This window comes from Megachile rotundata, chromosome 4, assembly GCF_050947335.1.
Source record: "Megachile rotundata isolate GNS110a chromosome 4, iyMegRotu1, whole genome shotgun sequence".
NCBI classification, from domain to species: Eukaryota; Metazoa; Arthropoda; class Insecta; order Hymenoptera; family Megachilidae; genus Megachile; species Megachile rotundata.
The window spans coordinates 12503812-12527787 of NC_134986.1; the positions used below are offsets into that span (position 1 = coordinate 12503812).

Sequence of the window (23976 nt, forward strand, 5' to 3'; positions counted from 1 at the left end):
GAGAAAAAGGTTGCAGGATTTCACTTAATTCGATGAAATTACGTTGCCTAGGGAAAAAGGTTGCATGGAGAAAGAGAGAGCAATTTAAAAACGATTTTATAGTTAACGATTGAGAAAATCGACGACGTGCGTGATCGATTACCTAATTAAAAATACGCTTCATTCAATATTCCGCTTGTTCAATCTCCCTGAGAAAATTGCGTATAATTATTCAGCCAATGAATACCGAATGAACAATAATTTTCAACCCCCGTTAAAATTGTCGAGTATTACAATCATTAGAAAAACGTTTGTTTCGTTTAATATTGTTAGATGAATCAAATACTCCTTTTCCGTATTACAGGAATTAAACTTATCTTCATTTTTCCTTCCTCGATTATCCGTTCATGCATGAACGAGATTGTAGAAGCTTGTAAAGGGGAATCCTCGGGCCAGCAAACGGGTACGAAAAAGGAGGACAGGATAGAAAGGACCCGACTCGTTTACCCACATCGATTTATTGCAACGGATGAAGATTATATCTGCCGGCGTACATTCGCGCTGAATCACGATTTAATTGGTCCTCGCTGTGAATCGATCAGCTTTTCTTCTTCGTTTGATGCGTGTAAGCGCGCATCCGTTTCTCGCCACTGGTCAAATAGCATCTATCGGTACAGCGATAGAATAGCAGCAAATTATCTTGTCATACCGGAACATTGACCTGATTCACATTTTTGCAGATGCGAGATGATTTAATCTCGCTGATAGGCGTTTCCTACGTAACTTCAATTTTTTAACGTTTCTATGTTTATACAAATAACCTTCTCTTTCAGTTTTACAAATATGAAGATAATTTAAATAGTAATATGAATCATATGAAGATTGAATTAATAATTGACGATGTTTGTGGTTCATTTTGAACTTCGTGTTTAAGATATTTAACCTACAGTTACAAGTTTGTGGACAATTGTGTCATTCATAGGTAGTTAATTTTTTCTAAAAGGTTGAGACACCTGAAGAAAGTTAAAATGTTAGGTATTTTGTTAGCAATCCTTGATCATGCAGATTACTATTAGAAATTGACCAAAAATTTAACTATGGTGAAAATACAAAGCTAGTTTGTTATTTTGGAACTGCAGTGTGCGTCACGAGGTGCGTCAGTCAGAATCAATCACAACTACAATTTTGAAACATACTAAGAAAGTTGAAATGTTAGGTATCTTATTAGTAATACTTCATTATGCAGATTAATATTAGAAGTTAACCAAAAATTCAACTGTGGTGAAAATACGAGGCTAGTTTGTCATATTGGAACTGCAGTGTGCGTCATGAGGTGCGTCAGTCAGAATCAATTACAGCTACAATTTTAAAACAAAGAAATGTAAAATGTTTTGTCACTTTGGTATTATAAAATCAACTATGCAAATTGTAATTAGACTTGAACTCCAAACTGAAGCGTATTAAAAGTTCGAAAAAAATTCATGATTGCTAAGGTGCGTCACGAGATGCGTCAGTCAGAACAATCACAGCTACAATTTTAAAACAAAGAAACTTGAAATGTTATGTCAATTTGGCATTATAAAATCAACTATGCAAATTATAATTGGACTTGAACTCCAAACTGAAGCGTATTAAAAGTTCGAATAAAATTGATGATTGCTAAGGTGCGTCACGAGGTGCGTCAGTCAGAAGAATCACAGCTACAATTTTAAAACAAAGAAACTTGAAATGTTATATCAATTTGGCATTATAAAATCAACTATGCAAATTATAATTGGACTTGAACTCCAAACTGAAGCGTATTAAAAGTTCGAATAAAATTGATGATTGCTAAGATGCGTCACGAGGTGCGTCAGTCAGAACAATCACAGCTACAATTTTAAAACAAAGAAAGTTGAAATGTTATGTCAATTTGCTTTATAAAATCAACTATGCAAATTACAATTGCACTTCAGCTCCAAATTGAAGCATATTAAAAATTCGAATAAAATCACTGCTTAGATCCGTCACGAGACTCGTCAAAATATTGCAAAAAATTGCAGCGGATATTCAAAGTACAAAAGGACGACTCTTATCACGTATAATCATATTACTCCTATCCTACTATGTTACATATAATGTATATCATGTATACATAATAACCACGCTACAAGTTTCCATAATCAAGAATTTATAAAATATTCTCATAAATCGCTCGTGGCAAAAGAAAAATGTCTGAAGTTTACAAGTAATTTAAAGCGATCGGGTGACTCACCGCGTATATTTACACGAGCATTCACAATTTGCTGCTCGCAATTTCGCAGTCTGGCATCCAGAACGTTTCGAGCTGACGCGAATAATTTTTCACAGCCAGCAGCAGTATCAGGCTTTCCCCGCGGTCCAATCTCCCTCACGCATCCCCGATACCTTCATTACATAACCCCGAAAAAAAATATCCCAGTCTCTGCCGTATCTCTCGTATCCCATCTTCTGGATGCGTTCGCAGCCGCGGACCCATCTCACCCTCTTACCGCACCCACGCACGAGTGCGTCAACGGTGCACGCAAGCACCGACTCTTTGGCTTTTCATTTAACGCGAGAGATTAATTCGCGCCGGTAAATCACGGCCGAGGATATTCGTGTGCGAGCGTATCGGTCAGCATTGTATGTTAATGGCGATTGGCCCGGGGTCCAAGGATAATGGCGCAAGTGCAGATGAACTTCACAGGTGAGCTCCGCGAAGATGGCCAACTTTTGCCCTTGGCGCCGAACTATGCCTTTAAGTATTGTCAGAGATACTATTCTTTTGTGCGGTTTCGTGGAAAAAGTCATAGTTGTAATGTTAAGGGGTGAAGAGATGGATTGACAGATTACTGATGGATCATTTCTTGATTCTCAAACTTAAGAATTTCTGAATTGTGTACTTTCTCCATCTTCACATTAGATTTCTAAATCCCATAATTTTTTCAATTTCGAATAAAGTAATTACTAAATTTCCAAATTTTTAGCCAACCAAGCTTCAGAGTAAACGCTACATAATATTTCAGAAGATTGCAGAAATATGTCGCCATTTTCGTGTAAAATTGATTTTCACGCGTTAGTTGCATTCGTCAGGACGAAATTCTTCGTAGGAAAATCAATTTTCCCGCGTCGAAAGCATTTGATATGCAGATGAGACTCGTGAAAGAATTTTCTTTTAAGAGAAAATTGATTTTAGCGTGTTGAGAGTATTTGATAAGTAGAATTTTTTCCCCGGCGAATATTGATTTTACACGCGTCAAAGGAATTTGATCGTTGCACGGCATTTTTTTTCTTCGCTGAAAAATTTCATTTTAGTACGCAGAAAGCGTTACGACAAGTAAATTACTTTCAAGTGGAAATTTATATTTGAATTTCAAAAGTATCATAAATTCTATTTTCATCATACTTCAGTAAAGTCGAAACACGTTACCCAGATCAAAGCCGCGTAGCAAACAGAACATCTCGAAAGTCGAACATTCAATTTTTATATCTCGAAAATGAAGTTTCATATTATAAAATGGTAACTTCCGAATCCTTTTGGCACGAATTTCTATCGCAATCTTTTTTTTACTTTTCATCATTTTTGCATTCCGTGTTGTGCAATTGAGGCGTGTTGCCTGGCGTTCTACATCAAAGCTGTGAGATTTATAAAGAACATCTCGCAAGTTGATTTCAATTTTCATATCCCGGAAATGAAACTTTCTGTTATGAAATAGTGTACTTTCATTTGCTTTAGTCGTAGTGTAAATGAAATTAATTTGCAAAGTAAAAAATAGTGGGAGTAGTAGAGCACGATGGAGCAAAGGGGTGGTTTCAAACTTCTTCGCATTTAATATAATAGACGTTTAGAAACTAAAAATTTAGTAAAATTGACTATTGAACTTTATTGATTGTTATCTTACTGATCATTCAATATGGAGTCAAGATATGACAGAACAAAATTTTCAAACTCAAATCTTCTATTTTTTAAATTAGAGAATTTTCAAACTGCTAAATCTGCAGAATAATGAACTTTGGAATTACTAAAATTCTACATTTATAGATTTATAGATTACTTCTATATTTCTAATTTCTTAAATTTGGAATAATATCAATTCTCAAATTTTGAAATTCTGTTTCTCAAATTTTTTATATTTTCAATTTTTCAAATTTCGTCCCTAAATTCCAAGGCACCCAAATGCATACATGCTCGAATTTCTAAAAATCTAAATTTCTACATCCCTAAATCCCTATATCCCCAAATTTCTACATCCCCAAATTCCAAGCACTTAAATCTCTACATTTGTAAATTTCTAGACACCCCAATTTCTATATTCCAGAAATCCTAGATATCAGCATCCTTACATCCCCTAAATTCTAGTCACCCAAATCCATACATCCCCAAATCCATACATCCCCAAATCCCTACATCCCCAAATCCCTACATCCCCAAATTCCTACATCCCCAAATCCCTACATACCCAAATCCCTACATCCCCAAATCCCTATATCCCTAAATCCCTAGATCCCCAAGTCTCTACACCCCCAAATCCCTAGATCCCCCAATTTCTACACCCCCAAATCCCTAGTTCCCCAAATCTCTACACTCCCAAATCCCTAAATCCCCAAATTTCTATACCCCCAAATCTCTACACTCCCAAATCCCTAAATCCCCAAACCTCTAGATCCCCAAATCTCTACACCCCCAAATCCCTAGATCCCCAAATTTCTACACTCCCAAATCCCTATATTCCCAAATCTCTACACCCCCAAATCCCTATATCCCCAAGTCTCTACACCCCCAAATCCCTACATCCCCAAATCTCTACACCCCGAAATCCCTAAATCCCCAAATCCCTGCACTCCAAATCTCTACATCCCCAAATCCCATCCCCAAAATTCTACACATCCCCCCGTACATCCCAACTCAGCCCCCAATTCATCTCTCGACTGTTAAAAAACAAAGCTCCAGACAAAAGACATGCCGTTGAATGTCGATTCGAAACCATTTCGTAGAAACAAGTCCCGGTGAAAAATGTGAGAGCTTACCGCAGTAATGTACCAGGATATGAAGAGTGCCGGCGTGAATCCGGGAGTCGCACCAGGAAGCGGTGTCAACCTGAGGCTCGAACAGAGAGAGATCGAGTCCCTCCATGTCGCTTTCGCCGCAGGAGTCGCTCAAAGGCTCGAAATTACCGGCGTTTGCCACCTCGTCCTCGTTCGTGATATCTTCCGACAGATTTTCACCGCCGCCACCGCGGCATCGTGACGGTGTCAGCGCCATTTTCGATACTTTAACAGGATCGATAAGAAAACTAAGAAATACACGCACTGCGAGTTCACCGATCGGTTGATCTCATCGCGAACACAGCGTCGTTTCGGAGCTGCTCACGATGCGGACACTGAAAACACATTGGACACACGGTCTCGTGAGACACGCGGTTCAACCGCGTCAAAAGTGAACCGAGGCATATCGAGACAACGTGTTATTTTCATGGCATAGTTAGCGGCACAGAATAGCCACACTCGTTTTAATTACTTTCGCGGATCGTCTGCTAGGTGCAATTACTGGCCCAATAACGCAGCAGCCTGTGACCGCGGCTCGATAGGCTATCGATAGAACGTTCGATTTCACGATCACGCGATTATTAATATGTGGATTATAATCGGTGATGATTACGAATTAACGAGTCGGCCTAACGAGACTTCAGTGAAACACGCGTTCTCTTCATCTTTTGCGATATTCAAATTTGGTGAAAAACGCGAATGCATAGTTTTGTAGAAAACTGGTGAAACGGTAAGACCTGAATTTAAATTAACGTGGAGAAATATCTACAATTCACTTCATATCTGCATATAATGTTCCTACATATAACACATTCTTTATATGAGGTTCTCATATGTAACATATTGTACATATAATATTCCTACATGTAACACATTCTGCATATAATGTTCCTACATATAACATATTCTTCATATAATGTTCTCATGTGTAACACATCCCTCATACATATCTTATGACATCATAAGTACATCAACATCAACTATCCTTACAAATAATATTAGCACGTAACTTCCATTCTTCAGGCTTGTTCGATTAAACTACATATGTGATTTCATTTCTAACGAGCCCAATTGATAAGGAATGTATCAATAATCAAGTTAGTGGAGTTATTAGAAAAGTATGGGGAAGATTGGTGAAGTTCACGACGCACAAGAAACGAAGCATACTCGCGATGGCACAAGCCTTTGAAAGTGGAGCTGTCTCGTGTCTGAAACGCGAAGACCCTCTTTAATTAAGCGAGCTTGTAATTAATTGCTTGTTCCCTGTCCATCCCTCGCGCGACATGTCAACGAGAGTTATGACCTATCCAACATCACCACCTAAGAACTCTTGTCCGCTGGACAAACCGAAAGCTTTTTCTGGGAAATTAAAATTGATGAAAGGGAGTATAAAAAAGGGATAACGAACGAAATTAAAGACACCGAAGTCCTTGATTACAAGCATGAAACATCTTAATCAAATACAACAAAGTTATATTGATTACAAGTATGAAACATCTTAATCAAACACAAGAAAGTTACACTGATTACAAGTATGAAACATCCTAAATAAAATATAAGAAAGTTATAACAAAGTATGAATATTCGGTTCATAATTTGTTGAAACAAGTATCGAAGTATAAACAAACGCATTCCGAAATGCTTTCGAAACTCAGCGTTTTCCACGTTGTAAAAGTTAATCTGAAACTTTATGAACGTGAACGATTATTAAACCAACAGCCTAACCAGAACAATATCCCCGATTAAGCAAAGAACTCGAAATATTAGAAAATGCTTGTAACAAAATGTCTTCGACGAAAGTGGCTGGAATACAAGTGTCTTTCACCGGACACGTTACAAAAATACTACTAGCGTTTTCTAATCCAAGCAACTTTCAGATCCTAATTTACGGCGAGGTAATTGCTGTGATTATTAAACGCGTAGCGTGACATCGTTGGAGCTTTACTTGGTTCTTCATCTTTCTGACGCATTGCAGAGCGATATATGGAACTATTGCATGCTGTTTTTATCGAACGCGTTTTAGATCTTCTTGCTTTTGTTCTGAGGTAATTGACTTCTTGTTCTACTTGCTATGGAGATTTCAGGAGATTGATGGTCTGAAATTGTGTAGGTGGAGGTTTTTGAATTAGAGGAATTAGGGAGGTAGGGATTTGGAGATTTGGGGATTTAGGGATTTACGGATTTGGGGATTTAGGGATTTACGGATTTGGGGATGTGGGAATTTGGGGATGTGGGAATTTGGGGATGTGGGAATTTGGAGATATAGGAATTTGGGGATGTGGGAATTTGGGGATGTGGGAATTCGGGGATATGGGAATTTGGGGATGTGGAAATTTGGGGATGTGGGAATTCGGGGATATGGGAATTTGGGGATGTGGGAATTCGGGGATATGGGAATTTGGGGATGTGGGAATTTGGGGATCTGGGAATTTGGGGATGTAGGAATTTGGGGATGTGGGAATTTGGGGATATGAGATTTTGGGGATGTGGGAATTTGGGGATGTGGAAATTCGGGGATGTGGGAATTTGGGGATGTGGGAATTGGGGGATATGGGAATTCGGGGATGTGACAATTTGAGAATGTGGGAATTTGGGGATGTGGGAATTTGGGGATATAGGAATTTGGGGATGTGGGAATTTGGGGATGTGGAAATTCGGGGATGTGGGGATCCGGGAATGTGGGAATTTGGGGAAGTAAAAATTCAGGGATATAGAGATTTAGATATCTTGGAATTTGGGAATGTAAGTATTTGATGACGAAGACTTAGCTATTTTGGAACTTAACAATATATAATATCATTTGAATATTTCCAACTTTGAGAACATGAAGATTTTATATTTAAGAATTCACGCATTCACAAATATATAGACCTGTAAAATTATAAATGTGGAATTTGCAGTCCCATTTTATGTTCAATACTTATGTACTAATATCGTTAACATCACTTCCGACATACAGAATGAACCGCATTAGCTATCACCGTAATTATAACAGAATCCACTTTTAATCGTCCTCGATCGCAATCTAATAGAGAAGTAATTCGATTAGCGGATTAATCTGGAGAGCGAGTTTCGCACACGAAGGAACGAAATAGAGTCTCAACTAGATAGGATGGTAAAGGGTTAAAGCACGCATAATTCTAGAACGTCAAGGTCCTTTAAAACAAACTGCATGTGGTCGTACGTTTACTGTCTTAACACAAAGATTCACTCTTCCCTTGGAAGTTAACGCAACGTGAACTTGCAACAAGACATTAATTACGCGGTGCCAGTGAACGAGATATATCGCGGAGCGGTGTGCTCTTATGTCGATAAATTATTTACACGTATTTACAGGCATCGCTTCCTGTACCACCCGGGCCTGCTGTTGCGGATGCATATACACGAAAAAACCAGTTTCATTGAAAAAGGATAACGGCGCACGAGGAACCTTGCATACCGAACATCCTTCGCTCGATGAAAATCTATTATCATTTATTGCCAAGCCAATATTGTCTCATTCCAAATTTTATTCCGATTCGATATTTCATTCTTCAATTATTTACTCTGCACTTTCTAATTACTATCTACTCTGCAATTTCTAATTTAGCTATGTAAAATATTTGGTACACTTTTTTGAAGAAATAAAGATGAAATGTAGTTTGAAACGTGGAGTTGGAAAATTACTGTAGGTTAGATATGAAGGTTAAATTCAGTTTCGATGTGATTGTGAAACTCCATGATAGTAGTGTGATGACAGAATGTTCATTCTTATAGTTACAAATAATATTTCTTGTATAGGATTCAAGTATAGGATACATACATCAACAGTCATATGATACATATTTTCATGTGTGTATCCTATACTTTGATTTCAAATTATTGTGAATGTTACCTACGTTATGGATGTTGAATTTGAGCAGCTACTTCCCTAAGTGCATTGTATAATTAAAATCTGCTGCAATTATCTTATTATGTTATCAGTTCAGCTACTTCAGTTAGCACAACTGTTTCTAGGTTTGTTAAAAAATTATCAAATTTATGTTCAAAATTAAAATTGTAACTCTATCAACCTTTTGCAATTGAAGGCATTTTTGCAGTTGCCACATGTCAGCTTTAAAATCTGTTCATATAAAAAATTTGCTGAATGGTGACCTTTCAGGGTTAAAAATTGCACAAAGCTTTCGTACAAACATAAAAGAATAAAATGCGTGTTAAGAGCCCCGGCTATCAACAACGGAAGATTAAGCTCGATCCCGAGATGTTATCACCTCGGCTGATCATTAGCTCATCGATCAGCCAAAACAATTAGACTCGTGTGCGGGAACGCGTGCAAAGATCGAGATCGCGCTTCCCGGAGATCAGCGGAGAGATCACGACACGTGAACTGGTTTCACGAATGTCGAAGGAACGTGTGCGTGGTCGACGGAGTAAAAGAAAAAAGCAGGAAGAAAAAGAAAAAAGGCGGAGGAAAAGGAAAAGCACGGTTGGCCGGAGGTCGTTCGCATCGAAGTTCGATGTTGGCGAGCGAACCTGTAATCGTTTCGTGACTACGGAGTAGAATTCGTTGCCCTCGTTCCCCTCTCTTTCCTGGCCTTTTCCAGCCGACGGCCACCATCAAAAAAGAACGATCAACGATCCTATGGGGAAAAAAGATTGTCCGCCAGCACGCACGGCTGTTTCACACCGAAATTTCGACCGATACCGAACGGACACGTAATTTCGTATTTAGCGCGGGAACATCGCGTTTACCTCTAATTTTATTCAACGGCAATTGTCTCGCCACGAAATTCACTCCGACGGATAATTTACCTTCGAATTATCGGACACGCCGGGCGTTAATCATGCCCACGATTAATTAGAGTTTAAATCGATGAAATGGATTTCGGTTGCTTTGCTCAGATTCGCTCAAAGCCATCACTATTTCGTTTTGTTATAAATGATAAATTAAATCACTTACTGACTAAAATCTTAAAGTATTCACGTTCAAAGCATATTTTATATACAATCTACATTTTAAAGTAAATTATATTTAGCATTATATTATAATTATATAAAAAATTGTTTATCAAGGTGTTCATGTGTATGTACACTATCTAGTATAATTATCGATTATAATCTATATAATTATACATTACTATAATTATAGATTCCAACTAATTATATTTGATTATATAAGTACAATTACAGATTTTAATAAGATACATTAGTAAACATACGGTGATTTCGATGCTTGAGTAGACATCACCCTGCAACATTTCGAACCACCTAATTATCGATTAGAATCTGATCGAAATCTGAAAAACCCTCTGACATCATTTTTCTGATATTTAACTGCACTGTTCACGTAGGTTTCGCTTTCACTTTATGACATTTAAAACGCGTTAATATAACCTGTTACATTTTTACAATTTTTAAAACAATTTAGGCGTTTCAAAGGAATAAAAATATCAAACGAAAGTGCAAAATTCAGGTGTACTGACCCGAAATATTTTAAAGAGATAATCAAAAGAATTATTCTGAAGAATTTCTCAATTTTATTCGACTTCAAGCAACGTCGTTCGAAAGTATTACATATAAATAATTCCCACAAGCTTATAAATTCTCTTCTCGTTAACGAATTACAAGTGAAATTTGTTACGCAATTCTATAAAAATTTTTATAGGATTTTGGTTAAATAAAACTTGATGAGAACTTGTTTTTAACGCGCGTTTCACGTATGTGAGCGGATGTTCTATACATGCTTAAAGTTGATAAAAAATTGAGAAAATCCAAGAACCAGAGGGTAATATTCATAAATCACTTATTACGCGCGAGCCTGCGTATCTTGAGAAGATCTGGATACCGCCTCTGCTTTTCGCTCGGATCTGTACGATCATCGCGATCGACGGATCGCGCAGCAGGTGCTACGCAAGGTGTAATGGACCACCTACTGCGAGCTGCCACGGTAAAGACTCGACGAGTACAAAATCCTTTCGCAAAATCAGACCGTTCGAAAGAGGAAGAAAGCTATACTGGGGAATAGAACATAGTTTAGATCTGGTCCAGATCGATTATCCGCTGTGTCTGGATATCATACGATCCGATCGTACACGTGTGTGAAGTTAGGAGTATAGTAACTCGAGACCTTGGAAATTTAGAAGTATGGTCTTGTAATTTATTAAATTCAGAAATTAACAAATCTATAAAGAAGTGGAGGAATGTTCAATTGCCCATGTTCAATTTACTGAGGATGATTAACAAATCTATAAACCTGGAGGTACAGTAATATCAAGTTCCTATTTAGCAACTTAGTAAATTCAGAAATTAACAAATCTATAAACTTGGAAATACAGTAATATGAATTTTCTCATCTTGTAAGTTGCTACATTAGAAAGTGACAGATCTATAAAATTAGAAATACAGTAATATCAAACTCCACATCTTGCAACTTCCTAAATTCAGAAATTAATAAATCCACAAACTTGGAACCACAGAACTGTCAAATTCCCCACCTCCAACTTACCAAAATACAGAAACTAATGTCCATAAATGTGGACCCTAGTTCCCCAACTTCCACCTCGCTAAACCGAAAAATGGAGAACCAGTCCATCGAACAGCATAAAAATCTCCCATTTCAGAAACGTTGAAAGCGAATTACCGACCGTAAGAAAGTCAACCCACGATCAGAAAGCTACCTACAATTGTCCGCGAATGCATGCCACTTGCCCGAGCGTGTACCGCGCCCTGGTGAGCGCGGTCATCACCGGCGCTGCATGAATGAACTTTGACATTTGAGAGACCAGAGCAAACGGAAGCGTGTACGTGGCCGACCTTAAGCCTCTGGAAAGGATCTCGAGAGGATCTGTTCCGGCTACCATGAGAACCTTACCTACTGCCTACTTATGGCGAGAGCCAGACGGAGCCGAAGAAGAGAGCGAGGAGGGAGGTCGAAGTGCCTACTTACGACAACCGCGATCCCTCGTAAACATCGGATGAAGGCCTCCTGGGAATCCGCGGCAGAAACAAGGATACCAGGTGCACTCGTCCTGATAACGACCCTGGAAGTGCTCGACCCGCGGAACATCACATTCCGCCGATTTTTTGCGCCGATGGCAGATTTACGAGCGGCGGCGACGCCGGCTGCAACGCTCGGTAACCACCATTCAAATTCAGTATTACGCGCCCTGGGATATCCTTAGCCACCGTACAGTCGACGGCAAATCTACTTTACCTAGAACGGGGAAACTTTCTTTTCGGTTTCTGAGATATTTGGGTGCGCAATGTATGGGAGAGCGGTGAGAGTTTGGCTGGCGTAGGAATTTCAGGAGGCAATGTGGAGACTTTGAGCTTTGATGTGGAGTATGAGAATAAGTGGATTTCGATGTGTAGGAACTTTGGGACGTAGGAACCTGTGGATTTAAGGATTTGTGGTACTTGTGGATTTAATTGTAAGAATTTGTGGACGTGGGAAGTTGTTGATCTAAGAATTTGTGGATAAGTGAACTTATGGACCTAAGGATTTGTGGACAAGCTAACTTGTGGATCTAGGGATTTGTGGACAAATGAACCTGTCGATCTAAGAATTTGTGGATATCGGAACTTGTAGACCCAAAGATTTGTGGACAAGTGAACTTGCGGACCTAAGGATTTGTGGACAAATGAACTTGTGGACCTAAGGATTTGTCGATAAATAAACTTGTGGATCTAGGGATTTGTGGACAATTGAATCTGTCGATCTAAGAATTTGTGGACATTGAAACTTGTAGATCTAAAGATTTGTGGACAAGTGAACTTGTGGACCTAAGAACTTGTGGACAAATGAACTTGTGGACCTAAGGATTTGTAAACGAATAAACTTGTGGACCTAAAAATTTCTAAACAAATGAACTTATGGACCTATGGATTTGGAATCTACACATTTAGGAGATAGTTATATAAAATTCTGAAATCCACAAACTTGGTAGTTAAATATTTAGTATTCTGGAATCTAGAAATATGAGAGTTGGATTCATAAACCTCAGAAATCTGAATATTTACTAACTTACAAACTTGCAAATTGAAAACACATTAAAATTGAAAATAAGAGCAAATAAAATCCCATTTGAACATATAAACACTTGATAATTTAAAAATTGTCAAGTTTTTGTCCCCATCGAAAGTGAGCCTAAGTTGAGTGTACCACAGCGATAAGAAGACGCGGGAGAGCAAAACGCATCCGGAGAATGTTATTGGTTGATTTCTCCACTTCCATATGGTTACCGGTCGATCGTGTTGATAGTACGCTTAGGATAACGTTTGGACTGAGATCATGAGTAATTACGATTACGGTGCTTCGACTACTTAGCTGGTTATCGATCATTCATATCTTCGACTGAATTTCATGGACCAGCTGTTCGCATGAGGAAATGGAGATTGAACGTTTCGATTGGTTCGATTAAGTTCGTTAGCGATATTTCAACTGTTCTGCACCGGTTGAGATTAAATATTAGGTTGTTACGTATTAAATGACGGGTTTCGAAACGTAGAAAGTGTAACGTGCGCTGAGGACAAATGTAGCTTCGTGTCAGGTTAATTCTGTGACTTATGATTTATTTGGCAGTTGCGTCAGTCGGTTTTAATAAATTATTACTGCAACGTTGAGAATAAGGAAAATTTAGAATAAGGAAAAAGGAAAATTGAACTGTTCAGTGTGTTTTGAATTAGGGGATTCTTGATTAGATAAATTATGATTGTTGTTCAACTTTAAAATCAATTGTGGTACGAATATAATTTTTATTTGTTATGTCTGAAGTATATTACGAGTGCGGTAATATTATAAGTAAAAGGTTTCGAGTTTGAAGAAGATAAAGATATTTCATCCCTAATCTTAATATTAAATGACTTTGGTAGTTAATTGTTTCAAGCAAGAAAATTAGCTCGTTAAATATTCCCTCGTTCCTAACAACTCTATTAAGATCTTCATTTCAAATCACATATTCAACACAATTTTATGACATAAAACCACGGTACTAGCATATCAGCTTGAGGGTATAAATCGATGCAAATGAATACATAAAACCATGATTAATATTATCGATATAATGTGCTTCCAGTTACACCGTGCAATAACGTATTTTGAAACGTATAAAATCAATACGATTTGACGACATAAAGCAACCATAAAAGAGCACTCATATTTGAAGCTTCAAAGAAATTTCATCGACATCCTTGCAATCAAGCTGATCGATTGAATTAAATATACTGTTTTGCATTGTTTATTAGGTGTATTATGATTCAACGAGCCAGACATTTTAATCAAACAATTATATTCATTTTCATCAAAGAATATTCCACAAGTTCTGTTTTAAATTACTGTCATGTTATCGAATCAGACATTTTATGATGCAAAATGCAGCGGTTTAATATTTCAGTTTATCTTATGAGTTAAATTTAATTCATAGCTCCTTTTTACTCACATCTTTAAGTGCGAATGTGGGTTATAAATTATATGCTAAAATTATGGCTTTGGTTTATACAGGGTGTCCCATATGTAGTGTAGATCCTTGAAATAGTAGCTAACGTGATTCTGAATTTTTCCCTCTGCAAAAATGGGGTTTGCAGCTCCGTTTTTGAATTATTAAGGAAAAACACGGACCAATCAGAGCGCGAGGATTACGCATGCGCAGACGCGAGAGCGGCAGCTTCGGATAACGCGTAGTTATCCAACGCGTGGTAATCCAACGCGTAGTAATGCAACGCGTGGTAATGCAACGTGTGGTAATCCTACGCGTAGTAATCCAACGCGTGGTAATACAACACGTAGTAATACAGCGTGTGGATATCCAACGCGTAGTAATCTAGCGCGTGCATATTTAACGCGTAGTAATTCAACGCGTAATAATGCAACGCGTGGTAATTCTAAGCGTAGGAATCTAATGCGTGGTAATCTAACGCGTAGTAATCCAACGTGTGGATATCTATCGCGTAGTAATCCAGCGCGTGGATATTCAACGCGCATTAGTCCAACGCATAGTAATGTAACGCGTGGTAATTCTAAGCGTAGAAATCTAATGCGTGGTAATCCAGCGCATGGATATTCAACGCGTAGTAATCCAGCGCGTGGATATTCAACGCGTATTAATCCAATGCTTAGTAATGCAACGCGTGGTAATTCTAAGCGTAGGAATCTAACGCGTAGTAATCTAACGCATAGTTAACCAACGCGTAGTAATCCAACGCGTAATAATCCAATGCGTGGATATTCCACGCGTAGTTAACCAACGCGTAATAATCCAATGTGTGGATATTCCACGCGTAGTAGTACCAAAATTCTATATCGATAAATAAATCCATGTCAAAAAATAAAAATTCCCAACTTCATCACAGTGTATAATATCTCTTTAAATAATTTTAAACATCAAATAAATGAAACGAGAAAACACCAACGTTTCGTTTACCAACGAAAGCTCAGCAAACAAAGCAATAAAAGTGAAACGACGAAATTCTATCGCGAAAATTTCGCCAGCGGTTTTAAAGGCAGAAAAAGGTCTGGTTCAGCCAGAAGAAACACGGAAGCAAATCTGAGCCGCGTTACCTAATTGCTCCTCGACGATGGCAATTAATGCTAATTTAAATTCGCCAGAAACGTTCTCCGCGCGTTTGTTCGGTGTGTAAGTCGGTTATGCGAACTATGGCCCGAGGAGAGAAGGCGCGAGTAACAGCAGCGGTGTTATGCGGCGCTACGCGAGGAAGAAGAAACGGAGAGGACGATGAAAAACGAGCACCGAGAAGAAGAAACCAGAAACAAGATCGAATCAGCTGAGAGGGAAGCCGCCTTCTGGCGAGCTCGACAGAATGCTTCCTTAAATCAACGATACAAGGCAGATTTGTCAAAGGGAAACTGGACAAAATCGAGCAATTTGTTTGCCAAAGACGGCTACCGTTCTCTGCGTTTGTCCCGAAATTCTCGCTGTTTCCGAGGTAAAATACTTTTGTCAATGTTCTTCGTGAAATTTACACTTTTCATGAAATTTACTTGTTTTGGAAATTTGTATTAAATAGGGATGATTATTATGGGCTTGCATTATGGACTTTTATCGTATATTATATAGGACTTTTGTCTGGGGTAGATTATGTGTCGCAGGGTATGGATAATGAGGGGTATGTTTTGAGGGTATGGATAATGAAGAGTAGACCATGGATAAGTAAATAGTTCTTGGGAAATTTGAGAAATTAAAAAACTGAAGAATTGTAAAATTGTAAAATTGCAAAATTGTAAAATAATAAAATTATAAAAATGTAAAATTATAAAATTATAAAACTATAAAACTTGTAAACTTGTAAAACTATAAAATTGTAAAACCGTAAAATTTCTATACCTCGAAACGCCACCCAATAAAACCCGATTCAAAATGTTTATACCATTGTAAAAATTAATGAACCTAAACAAACAAGCAAAATTACGACAATGTATGCATATAATATCGCCCTTCGATTTATAGTTCACTGTTCCCACGATACAATGCATAATAAAACGATAACGGTATTCCCTGAAAAGCTCTTCACAAGAATATTTGTTCACTCTCTGACACTAGAAAAGCCTATCATATTTACGTCCCGTTATTTCCACTTGGAAGATTGAAAAAGTCCACTTTTCTCAAGAAGGAGACGATAGAAATCGCACTTTCGAAACATACAAAATCAATATATTCCTCGAAAAATGTGTCATTTTAAACCTTTGGTATTTTCAATGACGGAATTTCCATTTTAATCCATATGTATTAGAGAAAAGTATGCTACTATCAATTATAGTAAAGATTCATTTTTTATCTACTGATATATGTAGATACTGGAGAAATTTAGAAATTCTCATAGTTTTATAAATTTTCAAATTTAGAAATTTCAAAATTCTCAGATTTTTCCATTTTTGAGTTTTCAACTCTTCAAATTTTTTCATTTTCAAGCTCACAAATTTCTAAATTTCCAAATTTCCAAGTTTCTAAGTTTCCAAGTTTCCAAATTTCCAAGTTTCCAAGTTTCCAAGTTTCCAAATTTCCAAATTTCTAAATTTCTAAATTTCCAAATTTCCAAATTTCCAAATTTCCAAACTTCCAAACTTCCAAACTTCTATATTTCTAACTTTCCAAATTTCCAAATTTCCAAATTTCCAAACTTCCAAACTTCCAAACTTCTATATTTCTAACTTTCCAAATTTCCAAACTTCCATATTTCTAAATTTCTAACTTTCCAAATTTCCAAATTTCCAACCTCCCGGATTTCCAAATTTCCAGATTCTGAAATTTGAAATCTCCCAAAATTTCCAAATTCAAAATTTTGAAATCCCCAAAATTTCCAACTTCAGAAATTTGAAATCCCCCAAAATTTCCAAATTTAGAAATTTAAAATCCCCCAAACTTCCAAATTCAGAAATTTGAAATCCCCCAAAATTTCCAACTTCAGAAATTTGAAATCCCCCAAATGTCCAAATTCTCAAGCTTTCCAAACCCCAAATTTCCTCTTTCCCAAATAAAACCCCAAAATCCCCAAATTCGCACTGCAGCGTACAAAACGAACGTCCGCTAAAGAAATTCATGCGAGAATATAATTTGCCGTGTGATCCAGGTGTTTGAGAACATCCGAGGACAGATTACACGGTTGCTGAGTAGCTTGCGGTTGATCCCGACGAACGTGGTCTCGTGTTCCTGTTTAGTTTCGATTCAGCAACACGACCGAGCCTTATTACGAAGGCAATAGTCTAACTGTTTTTCCGGATATATCGTTTGGAAAGCTCGCAGAACCGTATATAACGCGGGAAAGGTTTTGCAAATGCTCGCCTCGGTTGTTCGGTAATTGTGCTGTTCTACTTGAAAGAGTTAGCAGTTGAACTGCGTCGGGTTAGTTAAGATATTGCTGGTTATCGTTATATACACATACGTACGTAACTTTCTACCTGTTGAAGTAAAACGTTCGTTGCGTAACCAATGAGCCGAGGTTAATTTGATCAAAGAAGTTGATCGGACAAACAGTCCATTTGAATAGCCGTGTTGTTTTATATACGTTGATGGTAGATTATATTGTCACGTTGGATCTTATGAAATCGACGGGAAATTTCATATTTATTGGTCGTTTGGGATCGTTTGTGGGCTGCATTGTTTTGGGATTTTTATTTGATCGCTCTATTTGTGGTCTGTACGAATTGCGTGGGTTCTTTTATTGGTTGGCAATTTTGGTGATTTGGGGATTTGGAGATTGGGAAAGTTTTAGGTGGGAGATTTGGGGAATATGAGATTTTGAATTTGGAAATTTGGGGGATTGAGTATTTGGGGTTGCAGAAGTTGGGGAAGTAAAAATTTGGGGTTTGAGATGTTGGGGATTTGCAAATTTGGAATTTGAAAGTTGGGAAGTGGACATTTGGAGATGAGAGGCTGGAAAAGTCAGATTTTGGAGTTTGAGAAATTAGAAAAGTGGAAATCTGGGGTTTGCAAGGTGGGAAGTGGAAATTTGGGATTTGAGAAATTAGCAAAATTAGAATTTTGGGTTTGAGAAATTGGCAAAGTGGAAATCTGGGGTTTGAGAAATTGGCAAAGTGGAAATCTGGGGTTTGAGAAATTGTCAAAGTGGAAATCTAGGGTTTGAGAAATTGTTAAAGTGGAAATCTGGGGTTTGAGAAATTGGCAAAGTGGAAATCTGGGGTTTGAGAAATTGTCAAAGTGGAAATCTAGGGTTTGGGAAATTGTTAAAGTGGAAATCTGGGGTTTGAGAAATTGGCAAAGTGGAAATCTGGGGTTTGAGAAATTGGCAAAGTAGAAATTTGGGGTTTGAAAAATTGAGAAAGTGGAAATTTGGAATTTGAGAAAATAAGGAATGTAGACATTGTATATTTGAAAATCCAGAAGCCTGTAAATTGCTGTCCAAAAATTTGACAACCAAAAAATTTCCAAACCTAAATTTCGATAAAGTCCCCAAAGTCCTGAAAAATCCAATAAAAAACTACACCAAATAAAAAAGTCCTAAAAAAAAAAAATAAAACTCGCAAGTCCAAGCGACGCAGACGTAACCTTTGCACGGCAGATCAAACGCAGCAGAACTCGCATAGAACTAAACGTGTAAAAACGAGAAGTGGAGAAGTAGCAGAGGTGTTCAGCAGAAGCAGGAAGTGGAAGGTTTCGAAAATTTCCGCGGCGATATCCGCATGCGAAAGGACCAGCCTTATAAATTATTAATGTCTCCCAAAGGTTTTCCGGAGCGAAGAGTAAACGGCTCTTCGCCAACTTTCCTCTTCATTTCTTCGTTCGTTTTTTTTTTCCTCCCCAAGAAGAGAGTATCGTTCACGAGCTAGCAGCTCGGAGCATCGGGAAAACAAGAATTCGAAATCGTAACTACGAGCCAGGAATGAAATAGAGGAGTCACTAACGACCGATGCAATAACGGCTGAATAAAACCTTAACAATCATAACACGAAAAGACCCGTGGGTTTCTTGCAACATCGATCTTACACAGCCACGGCCAGCGCCCGGAGCTTCGAGGGAGCTTATTACGATCTGTCTTACCTTGAAAACCCATTACTAGCAACCAAACTTTTTTTCACGGTCGTAAACTTTCGTTTCCTAGCAGCGACGATCCGCGCCGAGGCATCCTTACTACCATCTTGTAATCACGAGCCAACGCATTTTTCGCCAGCTTGTAATACGCTTAACGAACCGAACGATTCGCTAAATTGTAGATCGAACGCGGTGCTGACAAACTGGGACACTTTGTTACTAAATTTTGTATGTTGTGCGAACTGTTGGTATATTCCATTTTTGAAGGCATGGATACTTGGTTGTTTTTAGGTTAGAGGGAAATTAAGGAGAATAAAATTTCCAGAGGACTTTTAGAAATCTTAAGGAAAATCTAGGGAGAAGTTCGCTAGGGAAGATCTAGGGAGAATTTGTAGCCTATGAAGAGTTTAGAACCTGAGGAGAATTCATTGGTTGTTTTTTGTTTAGAGGGAAATTGAGGAGAATCAAATTTGCAGAGGACTTTTGGAGAGCTTAGGGAGAATCTAGAGGGAAATTGAGACCTAGGGAGGATCTAGGGAGAACCTGAGACCTAGAGTGAATCTAGAACCTATTGAGAGTTCGTTAGTCTATGAAAAACATGGAGTGGAACTTTGTAATATTACTGAACTCTCAAATATCAGAATTTCAAAATTTTTGAAATTCCAAAACTCTCAAATTTTCAAAACTATAATTGCAAAATTCCTAATTTTCTAAATTCTCAAATTCGCAAATTCTTAAATCCCTAAATTCTGAAATACCTCAATTTCCCAAATTTTCAAATTTTTTATTTCACAAATTCCTAAGCTTCCAAATTCTCAATTTCCCAAATTCCTAAATCCCCAAATCTCTAACTCCACAAATTCCTAAATCCCCAAATCTCTAAATCTCCAAATTCTCAATTTCTCAAATTCTGAAATCCCCAAATTCCTGATTCCCCAAATTCCTAAATCCCCAAATTCTTAAATTCCCAAATTACTAAATTCCTAAATTCCTAAATTCCCAAATCCCTAAATTCCTAAATTCCTAAATTCCTAAATTCCCAAATCCCTAAATTCCCAAATCCCTAAATTCCCAAATCCCTAAATTCCCAAATCCCTAAATTCCCAAATCCCTAAATTCCCAAATCCCTAAATTCCCAAATCCCTAAATTCCCAAATCCCTAAATTCCCAAATCCCTAAATTCCCAAATCCCTAAATTCCCAAATCCCTAAATTCCCAAATCCCTAAATTCCCAAATCCCTAAATTCCCAAATCCCTAAATCCCCAAATTCTGAAATTCCCATATTCCAAAAACCCCAAATCTCTAAATCATCAAATTCCCAAATCCCCAAAATCCTAAATCCCCGAATTCCCAAATCCCCAAATTCCTAAATCACTAAATTCCCAAATCCCCAAAATCCTAAATCCTCCAAATTCCCAAATCCCTAAACTCCTAAAAAGAACTATACCTCCACTCTAAGAAGAACTTAAGAACTACATAAAAGTTTCAACCCAACTACCCCGAGAATCCATAAACACCCTAATTTACAAGAGGACTTAACATCCCTTACCTTCCGCGACTTAAAACAAAATTCACTCCGAACCTAAAGCATCTTCCCACAGTTAAAATAATTGAAAAGATCCAATACTCGAAAGCATCCAATTAATTTATACACCTAATAAATCCGAAAACGATTCGCAAATATGCAGATGGAATAAAACATGCGCGCAAAGATTCGCGTGTGTAGTCACCGGACCGTGGCCGACTACATTTAATTATGTAGAATCTCGTGAAATCCATTTAATCGGCAGATAGAGGCATGTCGATTTCATTCGACCCTTTCAGTGTATCCCTCCGTCCCTGTCCACTCTATCAAGCTCGTATTAATCTCCTTTAAGTTAATGACAACGTTATTCGTATGCAAACGTTCCAGTGAAAACTTGATCGTTCAAGTCAACCAGTTATGTCGTCGATGTAAACAGCACGTCCAGAATGGTTATTTTGTTTACAAACGTACGCAGACTTCCTACTTCTCGCTCGTTCAAACGTTCATTAGCAAAAACAGGACACTCATAACGCGTTCTGAACGTGTAACGAAAATGGTATGTGGAAGAAGTTAAACGATGTATGCGGCTGCTCGTTAACGCAGCTGAATCGACAAATTCATTCGTAATTCAATGTTTAATTGCGAAAAACATACAAATAATATGCAAATTCTTACGGGGATTGTGTAGTTATTTGATAATATATTTTATTTGAGCACGTTTCCAAATTTCTGGGGCGGAATTCTACAGATCTTTAGTTTTATCAATTTTTAGTTTTTCAAGTATTAGATTTTTTTTTTGGTTATCTGGTTGTTGAATATAGTTAATTAGCAATGCATCAATTTTCAAATATAGTTCCTTCACTACAAGTTTTCAGTTTGCAAAACTCAAAAAATTTTGACTTTTGAATCTCAAAAATTTATAATTTTCTGGTTCCAAAATTTCCAACTTCCTAACTCACAAATATTTAATTTCCCAAACTGCCAAATTTCCAACTCTCTAATTTCCCAAGCTCTCAAATTTCCTACTCTCTAATTCCTAAAACTCCCAAATTTCCAACTCTCTAATTCCCTAAACTCTCAAGTGCCCAGCTCTCTAATTTCCCAAGCTCTCAAATTTCGAACTCTCAAATTCCCTAAACTCTCAAGTGTCCAACTCTCCAATTTCCCAAGCTCCCAAATTTCCAACTCTCTAATTCCCTAAACTCCTAAGTTGCCAATTCTCTAATTTCCCAAGCTCCCAAATTTCCAACTCTCTAATTCTCAAAACTACCAAATTTCCAACTCTCTAATTCCCTAAACTTCTAAGTTGCCAATTCTCTAATTTCCCAAGCTCCCAAATTCCCAACTCCCTAATTCCCTAAACTCTCAAATTCCCAACTCTCTAATTCCCTAAACTCCCAAATTTCCAACTCCCTAACTCCCCAATACCTAATTTCCCAAGCTCCGAAATTTCCAACTCCCTAACTCCCAAATACCTAATTCCCCAAGCTCCAAAATTTCCACCTCCCTAACTCCCATACACCTAATTCCCTAAACTCCTAAATTCCTAAATTTGCAAAAGTCACTCATATAAAGGAGTCACACTACCAGTGAAATTAACAGTAAAAGTAGGGAATTTCACCTGGGTAAAATCCTGGACGATAAAAATCCTTATCAAACCCACTCACAAAAAGAGTAATTTCACTTCAAATATTTCAATCGACTAAATTTTAATGCTTTCATCAGGTCTTACCTTTCCCAAATTACGAATTCGCCGGACGTTTTAAATCACCTTTTCCAACGCAACTTTGAAATCTATTAAAATTACCGTCACGATCGATCGCTAGAGAGGGACACGAACTTCGATTCATCGAATTGCAAATACGCACGCTAATTACAGTTCGGACCGTAATAATACGGTTTACCGGCTAATCACCTAACCTGTACACGCAACGCTACTTATCGTTAAAATCTGTTCTATGATACTCCATCATCGATTTCTAGAACGTATCCTAGATATTATCATAGTAATAAACGCGGCAAATAATTTAAACTGTTATTCGTGTTTCGATATGCCTCGGACGATCACGTGATCGAAGCGTTCGATAGAAAATGCATCGGTTGACAGTTACCTTTAACGAAGCGTTGCGAAGAGTCGCGAACTCCGATACCTCCGGCTACAAATTTTTGCTGTTTTTTTTTCACCTTCGCTGTCGCAGGATCAAGATAAACGGCCAAAAAACTTTCGGCTCGAGGACTTTTCACCTTCGGTCAACGCACACCGAGCCATATCGCGTCCAGTCTCAGTTTTCAAATTTCACGTCGAGTAAAACTTGATTTCGATTTTTTTGATTCGAACATGACACGAGTTTCTCGAGTTAAAATTTGTCCGACACGAAAACACTGAACACTGTATGACACAAATCAAAGAACACACGACGACACTGAAACACGACGTAACTCGAAATGTCTCACTGTACGACACATCACGATTCACGCCCGATTCTGTCAATCAAACGATCGCGAATACGTTCAGATTTTCGAGGAAGGAATCTGTTTAAATTGTCACATTTTCCCGCTGACCGTACCGTATCCGAGACGCACGATACGATCCCTATGGTGGCTTGCCACAAACTAACAACGCGGGCAATGCATGGCCGGTCGAGACCAACCGAGCAAGCACGAAAACAACCGAGCCGGTTCCGAGTATTACGTGCGTCGACCGATTGACGGCCGCGGGGCTATTGATATTTCCATGCTTTTGCTAATCTTTTCTCTTGCCGGTCAAATTGATGCAAATTAAATTCTTTTCCCCTTTCCGAAATAAAAATTCCCGATAAACGATATCCTTTTCGATGGTACATCTTTTATAGTTTCCCAGAGTTAATTCGTCGAGCTTTCTCGATTCTTCCGACTTTATTATTATGAATCGCATGTTATGCACTGTACCAAATAATTTAATAAAT

General features: G+C 37.9%; 1 protein-coding gene across 1 annotated transcript in view; it reads right to left on the reverse strand.

Moving 5' to 3' along the window:
* LOC143264311 (uncharacterized) overlaps window positions 1-23753 on the reverse strand; it is a 69876-nt gene extending 46123 nt beyond the window's left edge. Inside the window, exons 1-2 of the mRNA XM_076531018.1 lie at window positions 23143-23753; window positions 5008-5360 (exon numbers count right to left, since the gene is read on the reverse strand). Coding sequence (XP_076387133.1) covers window positions 5008-5242 — 235 coding nt within the window. The 5' untranslated portion in view covers window positions 5243-5360; window positions 23143-23753. The remainder of the gene's footprint in view (window positions 1-5007; window positions 5361-23142) is intronic.
* Between the last annotated feature and the right edge of the window lie 223 nt (window positions 23754-23976).